The 19,583-nt window shown below is 47.6% G+C and overlaps 4 protein-coding genes across 7 annotated transcripts in view; 2 read left to right on the top strand and 2 right to left on the bottom strand.

Annotated features, from left to right (window-relative positions):
- The first annotated feature begins 892 nt into the window (after positions 1-892).
- On the top strand, positions 893-9,776 carry LOC114842670 (NACHT, LRR and PYD domains-containing protein 3-like). The gene is made up of 11 exons (XM_055503401.1): positions 893-1,037; positions 2,082-2,177; positions 2,301-2,363; positions 2,868-2,951; positions 4,829-4,889; positions 5,254-5,464; positions 5,591-7,391; positions 7,464-7,634; positions 7,712-7,885; positions 7,962-8,008; positions 8,259-9,776. The coding sequence occupies exons 2-11, from the start codon at positions 2,107-2,109 to the stop codon at positions 8,780-8,782; spliced, it is 3,207 nt and encodes a 1,068-aa protein (XP_055359376.1). The 5' UTR covers positions 893-1,037; positions 2,082-2,106; the 3' UTR covers positions 8,783-9,776.
- On the bottom strand, positions 8,853-12,590 carry LOC114842671 (uncharacterized). Of its 2 annotated transcripts, XM_029128401.3 has the most exons (11): positions 12,151-12,590; positions 11,594-11,953; positions 11,155-11,523; positions 10,721-11,074; positions 10,624-10,641; positions 10,465-10,525; positions 10,334-10,377; positions 10,086-10,227; positions 9,905-10,018; positions 9,484-9,551; positions 8,853-9,022 (listed from the first exon to the last, which is right to left on the bottom strand). In XM_029128401.3, the coding sequence occupies exons 1-11, from the start codon at positions 12,544-12,546 to the stop codon at positions 8,999-9,001; spliced, it is 1,950 nt and encodes a 649-aa protein (XP_028984234.1). In that variant the 5' UTR covers positions 12,547-12,590; the 3' UTR covers positions 8,853-8,998. The 2 variants fall into 2 exon arrangements, with proteins under 2 accessions (XP_028984234.1, XP_028984233.1); XM_029128400.3 differs by having other exon boundaries at positions 8,853-9,551.
- Positions 12,591-13,364: 774 nt separating this feature from the next.
- Positions 13,365-17,435, bottom strand: mettl25b (methyltransferase like 25B). 2 transcript variants are annotated; one of them, XM_029128403.3, is made up of 8 exons: positions 17,296-17,435; positions 16,447-16,565; positions 15,772-15,973; positions 15,633-15,695; positions 15,239-15,376; positions 14,335-15,074; positions 13,987-14,171; positions 13,365-13,733 (listed from the first exon to the last, which is right to left on the bottom strand). In XM_029128403.3, exons 1-8 carry the CDS (start codon positions 17,353-17,355, stop codon positions 13,651-13,653), a joined length of 1,590 nt encoding a protein of 529 aa, XP_028984236.1. In that variant the 5' UTR covers positions 17,356-17,435; the 3' UTR covers positions 13,365-13,650. The 2 variants fall into 2 exon arrangements, with proteins under 2 accessions (XP_028984236.1, XP_028984235.1); XM_029128402.3 differs by lacking the exon at positions 17,296-17,435 and adding an exon at positions 16,773-16,906.
- isg20l2 (interferon stimulated exonuclease gene 20-like 2) overlaps positions 17,397-19,583 on the top strand; it is a 2,381-nt gene continuing 194 nt past the window's right edge. The window contains exons 1-4 of one of the 2 annotated variants that reach the window (XM_029128405.3): positions 17,397-17,507; positions 18,028-18,727; positions 18,987-19,187; positions 19,296-19,583. The exon at positions 19,296-19,583 is cut by the window's right edge and continues 194 nt beyond it. In XM_029128405.3, coding sequence (XP_028984238.1) covers positions 18,083-18,727; positions 18,987-19,187; positions 19,296-19,409 — 960 coding nt within the window. In that variant the 5' untranslated portion in view covers positions 17,397-17,507; positions 18,028-18,082 and the 3' untranslated portion in view covers positions 19,410-19,583. Of the gene's footprint in view, positions 17,512-18,027; positions 18,728-18,986; positions 19,188-19,295 lie in introns of both variants that reach the window. The other variant, XM_029128406.3, reaches the window with a different exon arrangement.

The raw sequence follows: 19,583 nt of genomic DNA on the forward strand, positions 1-19,583 counted from the left end.
ACGTGCCTCTAGGTCCAGACTGGCTTCGTGTCCTCTGCTCTGACCCGCCGCCTCCCGGGTGTGGGCTTGGATCGTGTACCGGTTCTGCCTCCAGACGATCGTGTGGTTGTGCTCCTCACCCTGAAACCAGCAGCGATGCGTCATCACAGCTCCACAGAGACGTGACTCCACGTTACGACGACCAAAGAACGGATGACGTCACAGGCTGAGCTCGTCTGACGGACGGGCCGACTGGAGCGGTGCCGGTTCTAGCCGCGGGTTCTCCAGCAGATCCATGTGTCGGTTCCATCCACCAGCTCGGACCTGTTTGTGTCTGACAGCTCGATGAAGGGACTTTTTCTGAACCACAGTCTGGAGCATCACGTTGTGAATCTGACACCAACTTCAGCGTCGCTGCTTTCCGTTCCCTCCTTTCTTCTGTGAGTTTTTCTTCCATTAAGGGTATCAACAATTTTGCAAAAGACCAGTTAAACCATTACATCTGTAAATATAACAAAGCCGAGCTCAGTGTATTTAAAATAAGACACAATTAAGCTTCTGACCAAAAGCTTTGGCTCTAATAATCACGTTTTGGCAACATGTAAGCATCTTACTGGTTTAACTGGTCCCATACAGGAAGTTAAAAGTGGTGAAACAACTCGGTGGTCACTCGTGCAGTTTTAATCAGACACAAAATGTGAAGAACAAACATGTTACAGCAACATTGGGTCGTAGATCTGAGTCCTAGCGTCATGTCATAGAGTTAAACAGTCACGATCGACGATCGCTGTAAAGAGAATTACGATGATTATTTCCGTCGTTTACACAAAATCTAAAAGACGTGGCGTCACTGCGTCCACTAGAAAACGTGTAGCGGATCATATTTACAGTTATGGCCGTTTTAAACCGCAATAAGCAGCTGTAGTCCACACAAACCGAGCTAAACGCCTTAACGAGGCGGCGCGCGCTCCCGCGTGCGGAAATCAATTTCTGGCAGACAGTCACTTTTGGCACGACACCGGACGGTTCGGACGGGAACGTTCGACCGACTGACAGCAGTAAGTTGATCCGATGGTTGCGGTTCTCTGTCTCGCTAACAGTCATTTATTTTTGCCATATAAATGTGAGTCCATAGTTGTAATGTCAAACGTTTCTTTGTGTGTCTTTACTTTCATTTTCTCTTTCTTTCTAACTACGCAACGTAAATGTTGAGGTGATTTAGTTTACAGCTATTCAACATATTTATACGTTTTCATACGTTGTCCTCAATCTTTGTTGCGTCGCGTAAATGAGACTCATAAAAACAGGACGGTTTCAGACGGCGATTAGACGTTAAAGCAGTAACTAATTCTGTCGTGTTTTCATGGTAGGGTTCGTGGTTTATGTCGTGTTTTTGCTGTTCCGTTTCAAGCTAAAAGGTGTTTTTGTTTATAGTCTATAAATATGTGATGATACAGTCATATCATCGTCGTGGACTTTTCTTACAGCTATACTTTCATTTTCTCTTTCTTTATCATTAAAGTAACTCCTTCCTCCTAAAGTCGGCTTTATGGTTCATTTGTCGAGCGTTCACGCGGATGTCCTTCCTGACTCAGTCCGTCTGAGGGGATTGAACCCGCAACCGCAGCGACAGGAGCGCGTCGCTGTACCAAACGGCCGCGTGTGTCTTTATCACTGAACCAACATAAATCATTTAGTCTGCAGACGTTTTGATATTAAAACTGTTAGAACAACGAAGTTACTGATAAGAGGAACATGGAAGACTCCAGACCTCAATATTATAATATTTACCTAATATTTTAAATACTTCACAAACAATCAATAGTATACAAAAGCTTAAACCTGCTTTCAAAAGCTCCTCAGGGTCAATAAATGCTCAGCGTACAGATACGCTTTTGTCCGTATTGTTTGTGATCAGAGCGTTTGAGAGCGTGAACCTTCTGTGGACTGCAGTCAAAGACCTTCTCAAGTTCAGCAACCGACTCCTCATTTCAGTTCAGTCTGTTACAGTTCTTAGATCTTTGTTGATGGCAGGACTATAAAACATCTCATCAATAACTAAATGAATTTAGCTAATGCTAATGTGTGTTGCATCTGAACAGTATGTGTTAAGGATTAAATTCCACCATGAGTCAGTCAGAGGAGAAACATGAAGAGGTGCAAGTCAGGACCCTGTCAGAGGAAGACGGCGCCGAGAGGTAAGATGAATTTAAGTCAGGCCTTAAAGTCTGCCATGGAACCTTAAAATGAAGAAGAGGCATCCATTTGTATCATCATCATCATCATCATCATCACTTTCTCAAGTCTCACTTTTCTTTTAGAAATGTAGACTGTGTGTCCATGAAGAGTAACAACTCCATGGAGCCTCCTGTGGTTTTTAAAGGGTAAGATTCTGTTTCAGAGTAAGTTTATGTCTTATATAAAAATACTTATATTGCTGCTGGTGGATTTAGGACTTTAATTCAGTTTTGAATATGACACATCAATTGACCCTTTGAAAGTATCAGACATAATGCAGGCAAGTTCATATTGTGCCCCGATGGATTTGGAGCCGACATGAGATTGATATCAATATTTGTACCTCACAGTAGACAGAAATCACATTGAACTGTTTTGTGAACATTTTAGACTAAATTCTCTTAGAAAAAGGTAAGAGTTTGCTGATGGTTATTGTCGGGTCATCAGTACAGGTCATATTTCTCATTAGCAAAGCAGGAGGGGATACACAGAATGACAAATCTATCAGCAGGGGTTTTGTCATCACGTTGGAAGGCCTTGGTCCCTGAGTGCGGTTTGCTATGAGTGAAAACTATCAAACATCTCACTCTTGCTCATTCACAGCGAGTTCCATTTACTCTCACATCACTTTAAGTCTGATTTTCTTTCAGAAATGAAGAGAACAGCTGTGTGTCCCTGAGGAGTAACAACTCCATGGAGCCTCCTATGGTTTTCAAAGAACAGTCAGTTCCAGAGTAAGTGGACAGAACCTATTTTGTGACTTTAGTTAAATAGACTTTAATTAGTGTGATATTGTTGCTTGTTGGTTTTCCTTTCAACCTGTTTTACGTAAGTGTAAAGCACCTGGCTCTAGATACAGTAGATAAAATGAGCAGCTTTGTACTAACCTGTTTGTAGTAGATGCTTTGGTCTTTATTATAATGTCCTAACACAGATACCCTAAATACTAAATGTCAGACCATTAATCTCATACTCTGTTATTTATGTTAGAGACGTGCTAATTACCAGAGGTTTGGGTTTAAATGCTCTTCATCTCAATCAGATTTAACACAAAACTGTAGTGACTAAACTACAAATCACTGCACTAAAGAGAAACAATTAAACTCTAATCCCCTCCTCGTTAGTCTGGAAACGAAAAATGTCACTGCACAGCACAAACTATGGATTTGGAAGAGCTAGAATTAAAGATCAAGAGACCTTATTGTCATTGTAGTGATACAAGAAACTTTGTTTGGAAATTCTGAGACCAGCAGCAGCAGCAGCAGAAATGCAATACGGAAAGACGATGTACTGTACACACTTGGACAAAATTGTTGGTACCATTTGCTCAATTAAAGAAAAACTCACAATGGTCACAGAAATGACTTGAATCTGACAAAAGTAATAATAAATAAAAAAATCAGTGTGTCCACTAATCAGCATCACAGGAGTCTACAATCTTGTAATCAGTCGTTGGGCCTACATATAGGACTCCAGGTAGTCACCGTGTTTGGTGACATGGTGTGTACTGCACTCAACATGGACAAGAGGAAGCGAAGGAAAGAGTGCTCTCAGGAGATTAGAAAGAAAATGATAGACAAGCATGTTAAAGGTGAAGGCTATAAGACCATCTCCAAGCAGCTAGATGTTCCTGGGACTACAGTTGCACATATGGTTCAGAAATTCAAGATCCGTGGGACTGCAGCCAACCTCCCACAGGAGGAAAATTGATGACAAATCAATAAGATAATTTGAATGGTAAAAAAAGAGCCCAGAAAGACTTCTACAGCGATTCAAGGTTTTCATGCTCAAGGGACATCCGTGCCACATCGCACCATCCGCCGTTGTTTGAGCCAAAGTAGACTACATGGGAGACGACCAAGGAGGACACCATTGTTGAAAGCAAATCATAAAAAAGACAGACTGGAATATGCCAAACTACATGTTGACAAGCCAAAACCCTCTGGGACAATGTCCCGTGGACAGATGAGACAAAATGGAACCCTTTGCCAAAGCACATCCGCTCTACATTCACAGAAAAGCACACTGTCCCTTTGGTGAAACGTGGAGGAGGCTCTGTGATGTTCTGGGGCTGCTCTGCTGCATCTGGCACAGCGTACCTTGAATCTGCAGGCCACAATGAAATCTCAAGACTATCAAGAGATTCTAGAGACAAATGTGGTGGTCAGAGTCAGACAGAGTGGTCTCAGTCGCAGGTCATGGGTCTCGCAACAGGACAACGGCCCAAAACACAGCTAAAACCACACCAGAATGGCTAAGGGAAAGGCTTGGACTGTTCTAAAGTTTCCTTCTACGAGCCCTGACCTCAGTCCTATCGAGCACCTTTGGACAGAGCGGAACATGCCGCCTGGAGAAGGCGCCGTTCTAACCTGAAACCAGCTTGCTCATGAGGAGTGGACCACAGCGCCTTCTGAGAGGCGCAGGCGTGTGACTGACGGTACAGGAATCGTTTGATTGCAGGTATTGCCTCAAAAGGTTGTGCAACAAACATGCGTTAGGGGCACCATCATCTTTGTCCAGGTCATATTAAAGCTGTGAGTTTTTCTTTCATTAAGGGTATCAACAATTTTGTCCACGTTTGTACATACAAAACATCCTGTTTTCTCTCCAGAGTCCATGAGGGAAAAGTCGATGGCACTGACAGTCAGACACAACTGGGCTCCATATTTATGGTGGGTAACGTTACAGAACTGTTTCAAATGTCCTTTTGTTGTTTACCTGAATCCTTCTGCAGTTAGGACCATGGTTTCATATGTAAAGTCTGTGTGGACTGGTCCTGCCACCCGCCAAGCTATTACATGACAACTAACATTCTGCTTCACCGATATTGAAATATAATGAACTTACATTTTGCAACTCTGCTCTTCATTTAATTTCCTAATATCAGCTGGGCATCTATGTTTATAACCTATTAAAACCCACCTGTTTCCAGGCAGTTGTCAAATAACAAAATACACTGCATTTATTTTAATGACCTAAAACTGAGACTGTGTTCCTTGAAGAACAGGAAGTGAAGTGAATTTGGTTTCATTCCAGTGTCTTGAAGAGAACATTAATGCTTTCATGAAAACTGAGCTTAAGAAGATCCAGAGGGTTCTGAGCAGCGATTACCTCCATGAAGTGGAGGACGAGGGTGAGGATGAAGAGGCAGATCAGTGGAAGAGCTTGAGAGAAGCTTTTCTACAGATCGCACTGCAGTTCCTGAGAAGCATGAAGCAGGAGCAGCTGGCAGATTCTCTGCAGATCAGTAAGTGAAGTCTTTGCGTTGTTTTACATAAAGTGTTTGCTGTAAATGTGCAACGTCACATCTATTCATTTGTTCTGTCGCTCTCCAGCTGTAAATTAATGCTACACTTGTCACTTGTCCCTGTAGAATCCCATGCTGCTGGGTGCCAGCGTAAATTCAAGTCTAAGCTGAAGCAGAGGGTCCAGTGTGTTTTTGAGGGCATTGCTAAAGCAGGAAACCGGACCCTTCTGAACCAGACCTACACAGAACTCTACATCACAGAGGGAGGGACCGGAGAGGTCAACGACGAACACGAGGTCACACAGATTGAACGCGACTTCAGGAAACCAGACAGAGCAGAAAGAAGCATCAGACAAGAAGACGTCCTCAAAGAGTCCGCTGGAGGAGACCGACCCATCAGAACCGTGATGACCAAGGGAGTGGCTGGCATGGGGAAAACAGTCCTAACACAGAAGTTCACTCTGGACTGGGCTGAAGGCAAAGCCAACCAGGACATCCACTTCATGTTTCCATTCACCTTCGGAGAGCTGAACGTGCTGAAAGAGAAAAAGTTCAGCTTGGTGGAACTTGTTCATCACTTCTTTCCTGAAACCAAAGCAGCAGGAGTTTGCAGCCTCAAAGGGTTAAAGGTGGCGTTCATCCTGGACGGTCTGGATGAGAGTCGGTTTCCTCTGGACTTCAGAAACACCAAGGCCCTGACTGACGTCACAGAGTCCAGCTCAGTGGATGAGCTCCTGACAAACCTGATCAGGGGGACGCTGCTTCCCTCTGCTCAGCTCTGGATCACCACACGACCTGCAGCAGCCAATCAGATTCCTCCTGGGTGTGTTGACATGGTAACGGAGGTCAGAGGCTTCACTGACCCGCAGAAGGACGAGTACTTCAGGAAGCGATTCAGAGATGAGCAGCAGGCCACAACAATCATCTCCCACATCAAGACGTCACGAAGCCTCCACATCATGTGCCACATCCCAGTCTTCTGCTGGATCACTGCTACGGTTCTGGAGAATCTGCTGGAAACCAGTAAGGGAGGAGAGCTGCCCAAGACCCTGACTGAGATGTACACCCACTTCCTGGTGGTTCAGATTAAGGTGAAGAACATCAAGTATGATGGAGGAGCTGCGACAGATCCACCCTGGAGTCCAGACACCAGAAGAATGATCGAGTCTCTGGGGAAACTGGCCTTTGAGCAGATGCAGAAAAAAACCCTGCTGTTCTATGAGCCAGACCTGACAGAGTCTGGCATCGATGTCAGAGCCGCCTCAGTTTACTCAGGCGTGTTCACACAGGTCTTCAAAAAGGAGAGAGGCCTGTATGAGGACCAGGTGTTCTGCTTCGTCCACCGGAGCATTCAGGAGTTTCTGGCTGCTCTTCACGTCCATCTGACCTTCATCAGCTCTGGAGTCGACCTGCTGTCAGATCAGTCGGCCTCCTGGTGGCCTAGTCTGTTTGGGAACGGTTCTGATCTTAGCCGCCTTTATCAGAGCGCAGTGGACGTGGCCTTACAGTGTCCAAACGGACACCTGGACCTGTTCCTCCGCTTCCTCCTCGGCCTTTCACTGGAGACCAACCAGACTCTGCTACGAGGCCTGATTCCCCAGACAGGAAGTAGATCACAGATCAAGCAGGAAACAGTCCAGTACATAAAGAAGAAGCTCAATGAGGATCTGCCTGCAGACAGAACCATCAACCTGTTCCACTGTCTGAATGAGCTGAGGGACGATTCTCTGGTGGAGGAGATCCAGCAGAACCTGAGATCAGGACGTCTGTCCACACAGAAACTGTCTCCAGGCCACTGGTCGGCGCTGGTCTTCATCTTACTGTCATCACAACAAGATCTGGATGAGTTCGACCTGAAGAAATACTGTGGCTCAGAGGAGGCTCTGCTGAGGCTGCTGCCGGTGGTCAAAGCCTCCAGCAAAGCTCTGTAAGTGGAGCATTATCACCATACTCACAACGCAGAAACAACCTCATGTTAACGTTTCCAATGTTTCTTTAGACTAAGTTGCTGTAGTCTGTCGGAGAGAAGCTGTGAGGCTCTGTCATCGGTTCTGAGCTCCAGGTCAAGTCTCAGAGAGCTGGACCTGAGTAACAACGACCTGCGGGACGCAGGAGTGACGCAGCTCTGCCGAGGACTGAGCAGCCCACACTGTGAAGTGGAGACGCTCCGGTCAGGGGTCAGGGGTCAGGGGTCGCTCTCCCAGTGATTGGTAATACTGTGTATAACAGACTGTGTCTGACCTGCAGGTTGTCAGGCTGCCTGATCACTAAGAAAGGCTGCGCTGCTCTGGCCTCAGCTCTGAGCACCAACCCGGCCCATCTGACAGAACTGGACCTGAGCTACAACCATCCAGGAGACTCCGGTGTGAAACTGCTGTCTGACGGACAGAAGGATCCGAACTGGAGGCTGGACGCTCTCAGGTATGAAGAGACAGACCCACCCCTTTCTCAAGCAGGACGTTAGAGAACAGCTGATCTGACTTTGTTCCTGCTGCAGGATGGAACCGGGAGGATCACGGTGGGTCAGACCGGGTCTGGGGAAGTGTAAGTGAGCTTTTTATGAGTACAGCACCTGACACACACACGCGGTTCTGTATGAGCCACTAGAGTATCATCATGATATCATCTTCGGTTCTACTCAGATTATGTGCAGACATTTTACCTCACCTTAATTAAGATCTGAGGGTCAAAGGTCATCTGTGGCAGCGGACCTGCTTTTAGTTTCAGTGTAGCATCAGGTCACCAGCCTTGTTGTTGGAGGGAATGTGTAAGACTTGTGTCTTGTCTTCATCAGATGCCTGTGAACTCATCCTGGACACAAACACAGTCCACAAGAAACTGATGCTGTCGGATCATAACAGGAGAGTGACGATGGGGAGAGAGACGCAGGATTATCCTGATCATCCAGACAGATTCAAGCACTGGAAGCAGCTGCTGAGCTCAGAGGGTCTGAGTGGCCGCTGCTACTGGGAGGTGGACTGGGAGGGATGGGTTTATATAGCTGTGACTTACAGGAGTGTCAGACGGAAAGGAGACAGTGACGACTGCTGCCTGGGAGCAAACGCTCAGTCCTGGAGTCTGGGCTGCTCAGATGAAACATACTCCGTCCAGCACAATAACGTTACAGAAGTCCTCTCTAAGCCTGGTTCTCACCGCGTGGGCGTTTACCTGGACTGGGCTGCTGGGACTCTGTCCTTCTACTGTGTCTCTGACAGGATGAGCCACATTTACACCTTCAGCACCACGTTCACGAAGCCCGTTTTCCCTGCTTTCAGGATCAGGACGGAACCTTTTGAGTCCTCAGTTACGTTGTGTTAGAGTCCAGGAGAGGAAGCTGGACACTGTCATTTAGTGTCTGTACGGATCTTAACAAAAACAGACAAACATCAGCGTTGTGAAATCTTTCAAAGAAAGCTTTTATTTTTCATTTTTAAAACGGAGGTTATGTGAGCTATAACATGCGTTTGTCCTGAGGTCTTGTTTCTGCACTTTGTTTCTGGATTTGCTTCTTCTAGCTCAGCTTCAGTCTCATCCTCAGATTATCGCTGATTTCATAAACTGGGAATAGAAAAATGCTAAATCAGGCATTGAAATTTATTAACATTTGTTAATTATAACGATACTGTATATTGTCAGTGTATTGTCAGCATCTACTAACTATGAACACATGAGCAGGGTAAGAGCCCATCTTCATCTTTTATATTAATTTTTGACTTGTAGAGTTAGAATTGTGGCAAATACAGAAATAAAGTAAGCTTAGTTGTTTATAATGTTTCTATGAGAGCAGATGTCATATTGCTGGTAAATGTTCATGTATGACACATGCATGTATTCTCCATGGAACGTTGTTGTAAATTTGTTATTCTTGTACACATTGTAAATTAAGGTTTTTGGTACAGACCCAATGAAAGTGAGAATGAGTCTAAGGCAGAGGTTAAATTCCAATGCATGATTCAATGATAACTATCGTTATGACACATGATTCACACACTGGCGACATTCAAATCCTTTAAACTCACCTGTTTGAAAGAGAAACTGGCTACTTGACAGTCACACGGCAAATTCATGATGTGGGCCCAGAAACGCTCTGAGACAGGAAACCGACACTTAGAACCCAAGTCAACAAAAGATGAGGAACGTGTGTATAGAACACCTTCAACACTCCTGAGCAGCAACCTTTCTATTCAGTTTGGTAAATATGGAATCTACAAAACCTACTGATCATTACTGTTGATAATAAGCCTGATTAACACAGCGCATGATTAACTGCATAGATACATAGAACATATGCAATAAACATGAGCCAATGACACATCTGAGTGTTAAAACTGTGTGGAAGTTAAGACAACGTGTGTGACTTGTTTTGTTTGAAACTGCATGAACACAGATCGTTAGGTGTAAAGTCTCCATTCCATCCTTCAGCATCCACAGCTCATCTACCTTTGAGTATCTGAAGCTTTGCCAGCAGCGCCACATACTTGTCGTAGTCAATCCCATCTGTGGAGCCGTATTCATGCCACAGAATTCTGACCGTTTCATCATCCAGACTGAAATCTGAGAGGAGAGGAAACAATGAGCCACCGGCGACATGAGGCCGGGCCGCGGTCCATGCGCTTCATACCGCGGGCAGACAGAGCCGTTTTCATCTGAGGGAGGGAGGGCGGACTCTTCACGTAGCTCTCCACGTACTCGCGTCTGATGACGGCCACAAAGTGCTCCAGTTTGAAGAACTCCACTGCATTCACATCTCCTGACTTGTCTGTCTGAAGCAGCAGGTTCAGGAGCTCAAGCAAACTAATGGGAAAACACAATTCAGCCTCTACGACAACAGAAAAAGCACAAGCCTCAACACAGGCTTTTCAAGGATACGTCCATGAGCGCCAGCAGAAGCTGAACCGTCTTCAGACTCAGAGCTGGATCAGAACAAAGACACGTGACTGAGTGTAAACATTCTACATAAGGTCGATGATGAAAGAGAAACTCAAAGAAAATGTACTGACATTTGCCTTGAACAGAATAACCACCAGCATTAAGTCTGGAAAGAACAGCTTCAGCGTTCATCTGCAAGGAACAAGCACAGAGTCAGAGGAAACGAGGACGACGGAGCTCAGGGATTCTGTAATCACTCAATGTTTGCTTCAAACACTCATCTGAAATACCTCCTCCCGTCTGTCTTCCTGTAAAACACAGGGAGGTTTTCATGTGAGGACAACTAGAGAAGAAATTCCTTTACTGAACCTTGTGTTCGTTACTTACAGATATGCACTTTTCCACTGGGAACTTATTACACTGCAGCTCCTCTGGCCATGAGACTCCAAAGCTGGACATCAGGCTCTCACAGCCCTGACGGGCTTTGTCACAGAAAGACCTGCAGGGCTTCTGCACTTCTCCAGCCACACACTGGGGGGCGTACACCCTGCACAGGAAGAGGCGGATGTCCAGCGGGCACACGGTCTGCACCATGGAGTTGAAGAAGGACATCTTGGTTAAGACTTCCCTTTGGCTGGTGTGTCCCAGCAGGTTGGGGATGATGGTCTGGTTGTAGGACAGGCCCTGGCACATGGGGATGGTGATGGGCTCACAGATGCCCCCGCTGCCACTCACGCCGTACTGGACGGACAAGTGTCACAAGGTCACGCAGTCCGATGCCTCCATTCATAAAACACAGATGTTAATTTATCATAACTTACATGTCCACAGGGTTCTGTGGGAAACCCGTTACACTGCAAACGTTCAGGCCACTGAAAGCCGAACTTGTTCATGAGCGACTCGCAGCCGGACCGTGCCTGCTCACACAGCGCCCTGCAGGGAGGCTGGGTTTTCCCAGACACACACTCGGGAGTGTAGACGGAGCACAGGAAGAGCTTCAGGTAAGGGGAGCACCCAACTTTGACCAGCGGGTAAAACTGATGCATTTCCAGAGCTGCATCGCCCTGGCTCGTGTGGCCGAGAAGATTGGGCAGCATGGTCTGCGTGTAGGGCAGGTCTGAGCAGAGAGGCACGGAGATGGCCTGGCATGTAGCTGGGGACGTGGGCATCACAGGACTGGCCTCCTCCCCCTGGACGCACAGAAGCCACATGGAGCTGGCTCATTTCACCTGCTGCACACTGTGTCTGCATGAGACTCACCTGTTCACAGGACTCCGTGGGGAATGATTCACAGTGGAAGGATTGTGGCCAGGTGAAACCAGTCTTGGACATGAGCGACCTGCAGCCAGACAGGGCCTGCTCACAGAGACTCCTGCACGGAGGCAGCGGCTTGTGTCCCGACACGCACTTCGGCGTGTACAGGGAGCACAGGAAGCGCTTCAGATGGGGGGAGCAGCCAACCCTGACTAGTGGAGAGTACTGCTGTGCCTCCAGGCCTGCCTGCTCCTGGCTCGTGTGGCCTAGTGCGTTGGGAAGCATGGTTTCTGTGTAAGGCAGGCCTGAGCAGAGGGGGACAGTGATGGGCTCGCAGGGCGGACGGGAGGTTGGAGCCACTCGACCCTGGAACAACAGACACATGTCTGAGCTCAGACTGTGACATCATGCGCAGGACGTCACATACAGTTACATCAAAGTTCCTCCTGAAAGCTGAACTCAGGCCACAGTCCACGAGCTAAACATCCGCTGAACGTCATTCAGCGGATGTTTCTCGCTCGCTCCGTCTGCTTAGTTGGAACACGTGTTCATCCTTTACTCACCTGGACACAGTTCGACTCGGGTAGAGCGTCGCAGCGGAGCCTCGAGGGCCAGTACAGCCTCCCTGCTTTGAGCGCAGGCTCACAGTCTGCCTTGACCTTCTCACAGAGAGCTCTGCACGGCTTCAGCCGCACGTCGTCCTCCGAGCTGCATTCAGGCACAACCACGCGGCACAGGACTGTGGCCACTTCTGGGGAACAGGCCGTCTCCACGATCTGACCCACCTCCTGCAGGGTGTAGCCAGAGACTCCGCTTGGGTGGAGGCTGCTGGTGTATCCCACACCTTGGCAGAAGCTGGCTGTGACCGGCTTGCAGTTGGAAGTGTCGTCTCTCCTGTTGCTGTGAGCCTGATGAAGAGAGAGCAGCAACCCAAGAACCACCAAGACCAAATGCTCCATGTCAGTGAGGAACCTCAGAGCTGTGTGGTTTCACAAAGCCTTTGATTCCAGGGAGTCTGCTGTGTGAGAGGTGGAGTACAAGTCGTCCAATAGCACCTCACAAACCAGCTGCTGACTTAGGATCATTGGTAGAACACTTTACAACCACATGCTGAGAACCCAACTGGTCTCAGAGCAGCAGCAGCAGCAGCATCTGGACTTGATTCTGTCCGACACTGGCCCTTGGGTTTCACAATAGGCTGGAGAAAATAAGTGTTCCCATGTGTTGAGCTTTAAAAATGTCCCGTTCTCTAGATGCAAATCTATTATGTGTTCGACTGTAGAGGAGCTTATTCTAAAGATGTTAAGGTTACTGCAAGTCAGCGGATACCGTTATAAATCAGTGTTGGATAATTACGTCACAGCATTAAGTCAAATAAACCTCAGGGATGCTGATTTCTCTACAGAAAGAAGAATCAGTTTTACCATCTTTGTTGAAAGTTGAAGTTACACATGCTTTATGCTCTGCTGTTGTTTAACACAAATCTCCCACTCTGGAACTCTCAGGACTATGGAAGAGCTGGGCAGGACCACAGAAGGGCAACAGCCCGGCAGCACCAGCAGAATGAGCTCCACCTGGGTAACGTCCCTGAGGATGAGCTGCCTGCTCAGTGAGGAGCGACGTCCATGCCACCGCGGCGCTGCTGCAGCGGGCTCCGTGGTCATGCACATGAACTGAAGGGACTCTGGAACAGGAAGGATTTTACCAGCACTTACTGAGTGCGTCAGTCGTCACTGATGCTACAAAACACATTGTACACACACACACACACACAAAGTAAAAGTGTAGTTTTTATTGCTTCAGGACAGAGTGAAGCATTAACATCATGAGCTTGAGCTTTAAAACATAGCATAGTACTCCACATAGTAAAACCTTAGACGTGAATGCACGACTAAACCATGACACAGTGAAAATGACGTTTGAGGTCAAAGGGCATGAACCCCTGTATGGAGGTGACAGAACCCACCTAAAACAAGGGCTACAGCTAAAACCACTTCACACTGTGTGACATCCTCTAAAGAGTGAGTGTGTGACTTGAATAATGAAGTTCCCTGCATCTTCTCTTATCGAGGCTTCAGAGCCACAAGCACAAAGTTCCTTGGAGAAAAGTTTGGGTCGAAAAGCGGAACCAGCTGACTTTCCACACCTGCAGAAGACGAGGCTTGAGTCAGAGCTGAGTGAGGTCGCACACACGCACATGCATGCACACACACACCTACACACACGCGCAAACACACACGCGCGCGCACACACACACGCGCGCGCACGCACGCGCGCACGCACACACGCACGCACACACACACACACACACACACACACACACACACACACACACACACACACACACACACACACACACACACACACACACACACACACACACACACACACACACACACCGTTCTCCTGCAGGTAGATCATCCTGTCCAGAAGCATCAGCGTCTCCACCACAGGAGCCAGCAGCAGAGCCAGGCTGAAGTACACCACCACCCTGCCCTGCTGCTTCAGCAGAGCCTCCACTCGCTCCGGGTCCAGAGGCAACTCGGGGGATAGACCGACCCGAGCCAGACCCAGGCGACAGTACCTGTTGGGCACAGGGAACAGTGACCTCAGCTACAGGCAGAACCGTGGGAGAAGTTGGAGCAGTCCTCCTGACTCCCTGCATCACAGGCAGAACGTCACAGTAAACACTTAAAGGTGCTACAGACATAATAGTCTGGTGGTTAGGTGTTCTCAGCAGTACTCACTCTGTAAAGGGTAATAAATGGGCTTTCTTTATGGTCTGGACTCCGGCCCTGCGCAGATCCGGCCTTGTGTCCCTGATGAAGGTCTCCAGCGTCGCTCGGTAACAGTGAGTCTTCAACAACTCGCTCTCCTCCCTGAGCCTCTGGATGTAGTCCTCCACGGCGTGACACGCCCCCTCACGTGCTTTATAAGACAGATTATGTCCCGGCAGCCCCTGAACCCAGGAGCTCATGGGGTAACCGAACTCCGCCTGAACCGACTCTGGGCCCGGTGTCGCTGGGGCAGGAGGTGCAACCAGTCCTGGAGGGGTGGGGTTTTCTTTGGTGGTGATTTTCATGTAGCAGCACCCCACAGAGGTGATGCCACACACATGTGGGCATTTTACAAAGTGACGGAGGAGGGTGGCGCTGAGGTCCCCACAGGCGTGGAGGCCGGTCAGGACGAAGTCTGGACACCTGTCCCCAGAGTGTGCGCTTTCGTGAAGGACAGGCCGGTCACACGGGCAGCAGCTCTCAGTGGACCCGGCGCTCGCCTGCTCCTGTGAGCGAGTGTCACGGCGTGAGGGGCTACGAGGAACCCAAGGCTGGAACGCCTGATGTTTAGAGCCCCATGGGGGACCATCACAGACACCGTGCACAGAACTCAGCTGCTCGATGAAGACCTCCCATGATGCCTTGGGGTTTACCCAGCCGGTGACATGGCGTGGGGAAAACTGGGATACTGCCAATTCAGATGAGGGATTCTATCAAGAGAAATGGACTTTCTTTATTATCACTAGCTTGGCATCAGAAAGATGATGATTCAGTGAAGCAGTGAAGCCCCAAAGTGGCCAAAACCAGTTGTTACAGGTTTAAATTTCATTAAAAGAATCAGGATGATGATGCTTAAAACATATAAACCACCAACCTTCTTCTGCTTTTCTTTCTCCAAAACCCACAGTAACTGCTCGTCAAACCTGGTCGCCATGGCAACCAGACTGCCATCAGCTTCAATAGCAGTCACGGACAGACCGAGCCCAAACGACAGGAAACGAGTCAGATGGCCCTGTTCACAGCAGAGCAGTGGAGAAAGGTCGAGCGCGTCACTGGAACTTTGTCCAACTGTCCGGACACAGCGACTCCTAATTTCCTATGACTATTAAATGTTATTACGTATTAATATGGAATTAAAACAACAGCATATTCTAGTCTAGTCTATTGCATTAATTGTTGTTAACATCTGTTACTGTATTGCCCCAGTCTCTCCACGGTGTTTCTACACATTCTGTTCCGTCTGGGGGCCGGGTTGGACCACACTGTACCTGTCCAGAGCCGACATCCACCACTCTGCTGCACTCAGTCTGGTCACACAGTCGTTTCACCAGCTAAGGTTCAATAACAAAACACACCATGTTATTGATGTGCCTCAAAGGTAAAAACCACAGAACACAGAGCCTCTACCATTCCCAGCCTGCGGATCTCGTGTTGCTTCTTGGGTTTGACGTGCTTCCTGAAGATGTGGCCCAGCAGCGAGCTCTGACTCCGGTTCTCCGTGAACTCCTCGGGCCTCGTGCGCCGCTCCTGCCTGCACCCTCTGGGAAACGCCAGAGCGTGGGCTGTAGCACGGAAAGCCAGGAGTGACAGGGGCCACACCGAAGGATATCTGTGGGACGCGGTCCGCACGGTCATTATGTTCAACACAGCATCTGTGCTTTTCTACATTATTGCCAACAAACACAACAAGGGGCCCAAAAGACGGGAAATGACCGGACGACGCCTCTCACTAGTGATGTCTACATTAATATCACTGCTTTATCTGAGGGAAGGCCAAAAATAAGAGCAGCAAGTGTTCATCAATCATCATGTAAGGAGAATGTGTGTTTACAGCTTGAGGGTCTGACTGCATGTGGTCAAAACACGCAATGGAAATAAATTGTACTTCAACTGTGCGGCTGGATGCAAGTTCACTCTCCTGAAGACCCAACGCACCAAACAAATCACATTTAATTTGCACAAAACTAAAACAACAGACTGCACCAATAATTTTCTTAAGGAAAGTAGAGATCCAGCACTGTGGGCTGTAGTTCTACTGTGTTTACTCTATTATTAGTGAGCCTATGCTCAGAGACCACTTACCTCCTGTCTCCGTGCGCAGGCTCGAGTAAGAGCTCTGCGACCTGTGGATATGACAGGTTCTGCAGTGCAGGCTGCCATGAGACGGGCAACGTGTGCCACAGGTCCTGAGTGAAGAACTCCTGTAGAAAAACCCAGGAGAACGCGTTGACCCACGTGTTTGTGGACACTAACGTGTGACATGACGAACCAGTTCAGCAAGTTTCGTGTGATTTGTGATAATCAACTACGAACACGTATGGAGCACGTGGAGGTTTTTATCTACAGAAACCTGAGCTAACGGTTGCTAATCACTGTCGGTAAAACGCTACATATCTTAACTTACGCACAATTATGTAAGAGTCGGTCAAATGCTTGTAATGAGACAGAAAAGAGGTGAGTCTTGTCGCCAGTTCTCTTCGCTGCTCTGAGGAAACGGTCGGTGTAAACATGTCCACATGTTCTGATGACAGGTAAGCTAACGCTAGCGTACGTTGGGTTAGCTTAAACGACTGCCTCACATAGTAACGTAGAACAGGCGCACACTGGGGTTAACTCGCTTTAACTCAGTGTTCACAGAAAAGCAATGTTGTTACTTAGCCTCTACCTAGCTACAGCTAGCTCACCACTACTTTCGCCTACGATGCGTTCAGGTACTGTACGTAATGTTTAGAGTTGTGCTAACGAGCCATTCTTTACATAGAAAGTATCAGCTACAGTTAAAACTCTGTACAGTTAAAGAAAATATAAGAACCTATTACAGCGCAAATTAAAGGGTTAGATTTTTTCTTGACTTCTATATTTTGGGTAATATCTGAATTAATACTAATTGTAAAAATGAGTAACTGAACAGTAGGTAACTGCTACACTTACCACATACAAGTAACTAAAATGTGAAAAATTACATCTTAGATTCCACCTCATTTCGTCCATGTCCGTAAATGTAGTCTACTACTGACTGTTCGTGAATGCAGCACGACCCGGATGCAGATCATGTGTGCAGGAAAACGTGCTGTTTGGAGCGACGGTGCACCGTTTAGGATGCCGGCCGCCGTTAAACAACGCCGAGGAAGAAGAAATGTGCTGTAGGTCTGGCCTTCGATTTCAAACTGTTATTTCCATTGATCCGTCATTGTAATCAACGGAACTATGACGCCATTCACCCTCTGTCTTGACAAACGCATTATTTGAGAAATAAAACTTCCGCTTAACAAATCTACAACTAAGCGTTAATCGCTAGCTAGTAGCTAACATTGGCTAGCTAGCACTGACGTACTCTTTGAGGCTTTTCCATAATTAGGACCCAACTCTAATGTTTGCTCATGCATTGATTAGGATTTTGTAAATCGTGTACAGTAAATAGACCAGCTTATGTTCATGTTAAAGCTGAAGTAGAAGTAGCAGAAATCTGCTTCTGCTCTAAGTAGCTACTGTAGACGTCAGATGATGGACATGTGACGTCACCTGAACTATTAAACTATAAACCTGTAAATATTAGTCACTTTATAAATATTGTTTGCCTGTAAAGATCAGGTGAAATTTACTGAGCAGCCACAGATTCTACAAACCTGGATTAGAGTTTTGACCATGATGCTTGTTTTGCAGGATGAAAGTGCCTTGAGGAGTTTGTGCTTGTGACTTCTGCACTGGGACCACAGCCATGTCAGATATTAACATCAACATTAGCTTTTCTAACGACACTTTACACAGAAGAACTGTAACACAAAACCGAAAGAGGAAAAACAAGAAGTCGCGCAAAAAGGAGCGATTTTTGCAGAACCAAAGGAATTTGGAAAGGGGACCGGTGCACACCAACAGTGGCCAGACTGCTGCCCACAATGGAGCAGACACTTCATCCTTCAGCTTACTTCATCCAGACACGACTGCCAGGACTATCTATGGTCCCTCCAGGCCTTCATTGCCTTCACGGTTTCTTACTGTGAAAAGTGAAAGCAAGCATGAAAAACCAAAGGAAGCAGTGAAGACAAAATCAGCCTCCACCAACCTCAGCCCCTCAGCACCAGACAGCCACAAGCCCCCTCACCCCTCCTGCTCTTCAGCACCAGGCAGCCACACACCCGCCCCTACCAAGTACCTCGCTATTGATTGTGAGATGGTGGGTACAGGACCCAAGGGGAGCATCAGCCAGCTCGCACGCTGCAGTATAGTGTCCTATGAAGGAGACATAGTTTATGATAAGTTCATTAATCCTCCCATGCCCGTTACCGACTACCGAACCCGATGGAGTGGCATCCGCCGCTGTGACCTCATCAAGGCTACGCCATACAATCAGGCCAGGAAGGAGGTGAGGAAGGTCCCAAATAATGATGTTGGACTGTTAAAAGCAAAGCACAAAATCAGTGTTAACTGTAACAACTCTGACACGTCACCGGTCTCTGGCTCTTAAAGACCAAACAGTTTGAGTCTAAAGCTGTTGAGCAGCTCAGCTTTGGGTTGTGTTTATTGTTGATGGAAATTCGAAGTGTCTTATGCTGTTGTTTCTGTGAAGAATTGTTGTGTCGCTATGGAATAGGTGAGATAAATGTGGTGTTGTCTCTCTGTAGATACTGAAGCTGCTCATGGGGAAGGTGGTGGTTGGTCATGCCATTCACAATGACTTCAGAGTCCTCGGCTACACTCACCCCACAGTCTTGACCAGGGACACCTCACGAATCCCTCTGCTCAACCTGAAGGCCGGCTTTGTGAAAAAAGAGTGTGCGTCGCTGAAGAGGCTCACTAAGGCCATCTTCAACCGTGACATCCAGGTAGGATGATTGGAGAAGTATAATGTGCCAATGAACAGCATTTTCATCTTACATCTTGGTTTCAGGTCTTGTGCTACTAACATAAGTTTAATCTGTCTGTGCCCTCAGACCGGGAAGAAGGGCCACTCTTCTGTGGAGGACGCCCGGGCCACTATGGAGCTTTACCGGGTGGTGGAGGAGGAGTGGGAGAGGACACTCGCCACCAAATCACAGTCCACTTAGTGAAACGCAGAGCGTGTTCAGCTTTGCGCTACAGGATGGATCTTTTCAAGCTGCTCCTGTGAGGACTGGAAACTTCTATAAGTTTGGAGACTCAGTTAGACGTGTGTTTCTCAGGGTTTCCACTGTGGTAACTGGTGCTGCTGCCACTAGAGGGCGCTCATGTCTTCGTCCCTC

The sequence above is a fragment of the Betta splendens genome, chromosome 16 (genome assembly GCF_900634795.4).
Source record: "Betta splendens chromosome 16, fBetSpl5.4, whole genome shotgun sequence".
Taxonomy (NCBI): domain Eukaryota; kingdom Metazoa; phylum Chordata; class Actinopteri; order Anabantiformes; family Osphronemidae; genus Betta; species Betta splendens.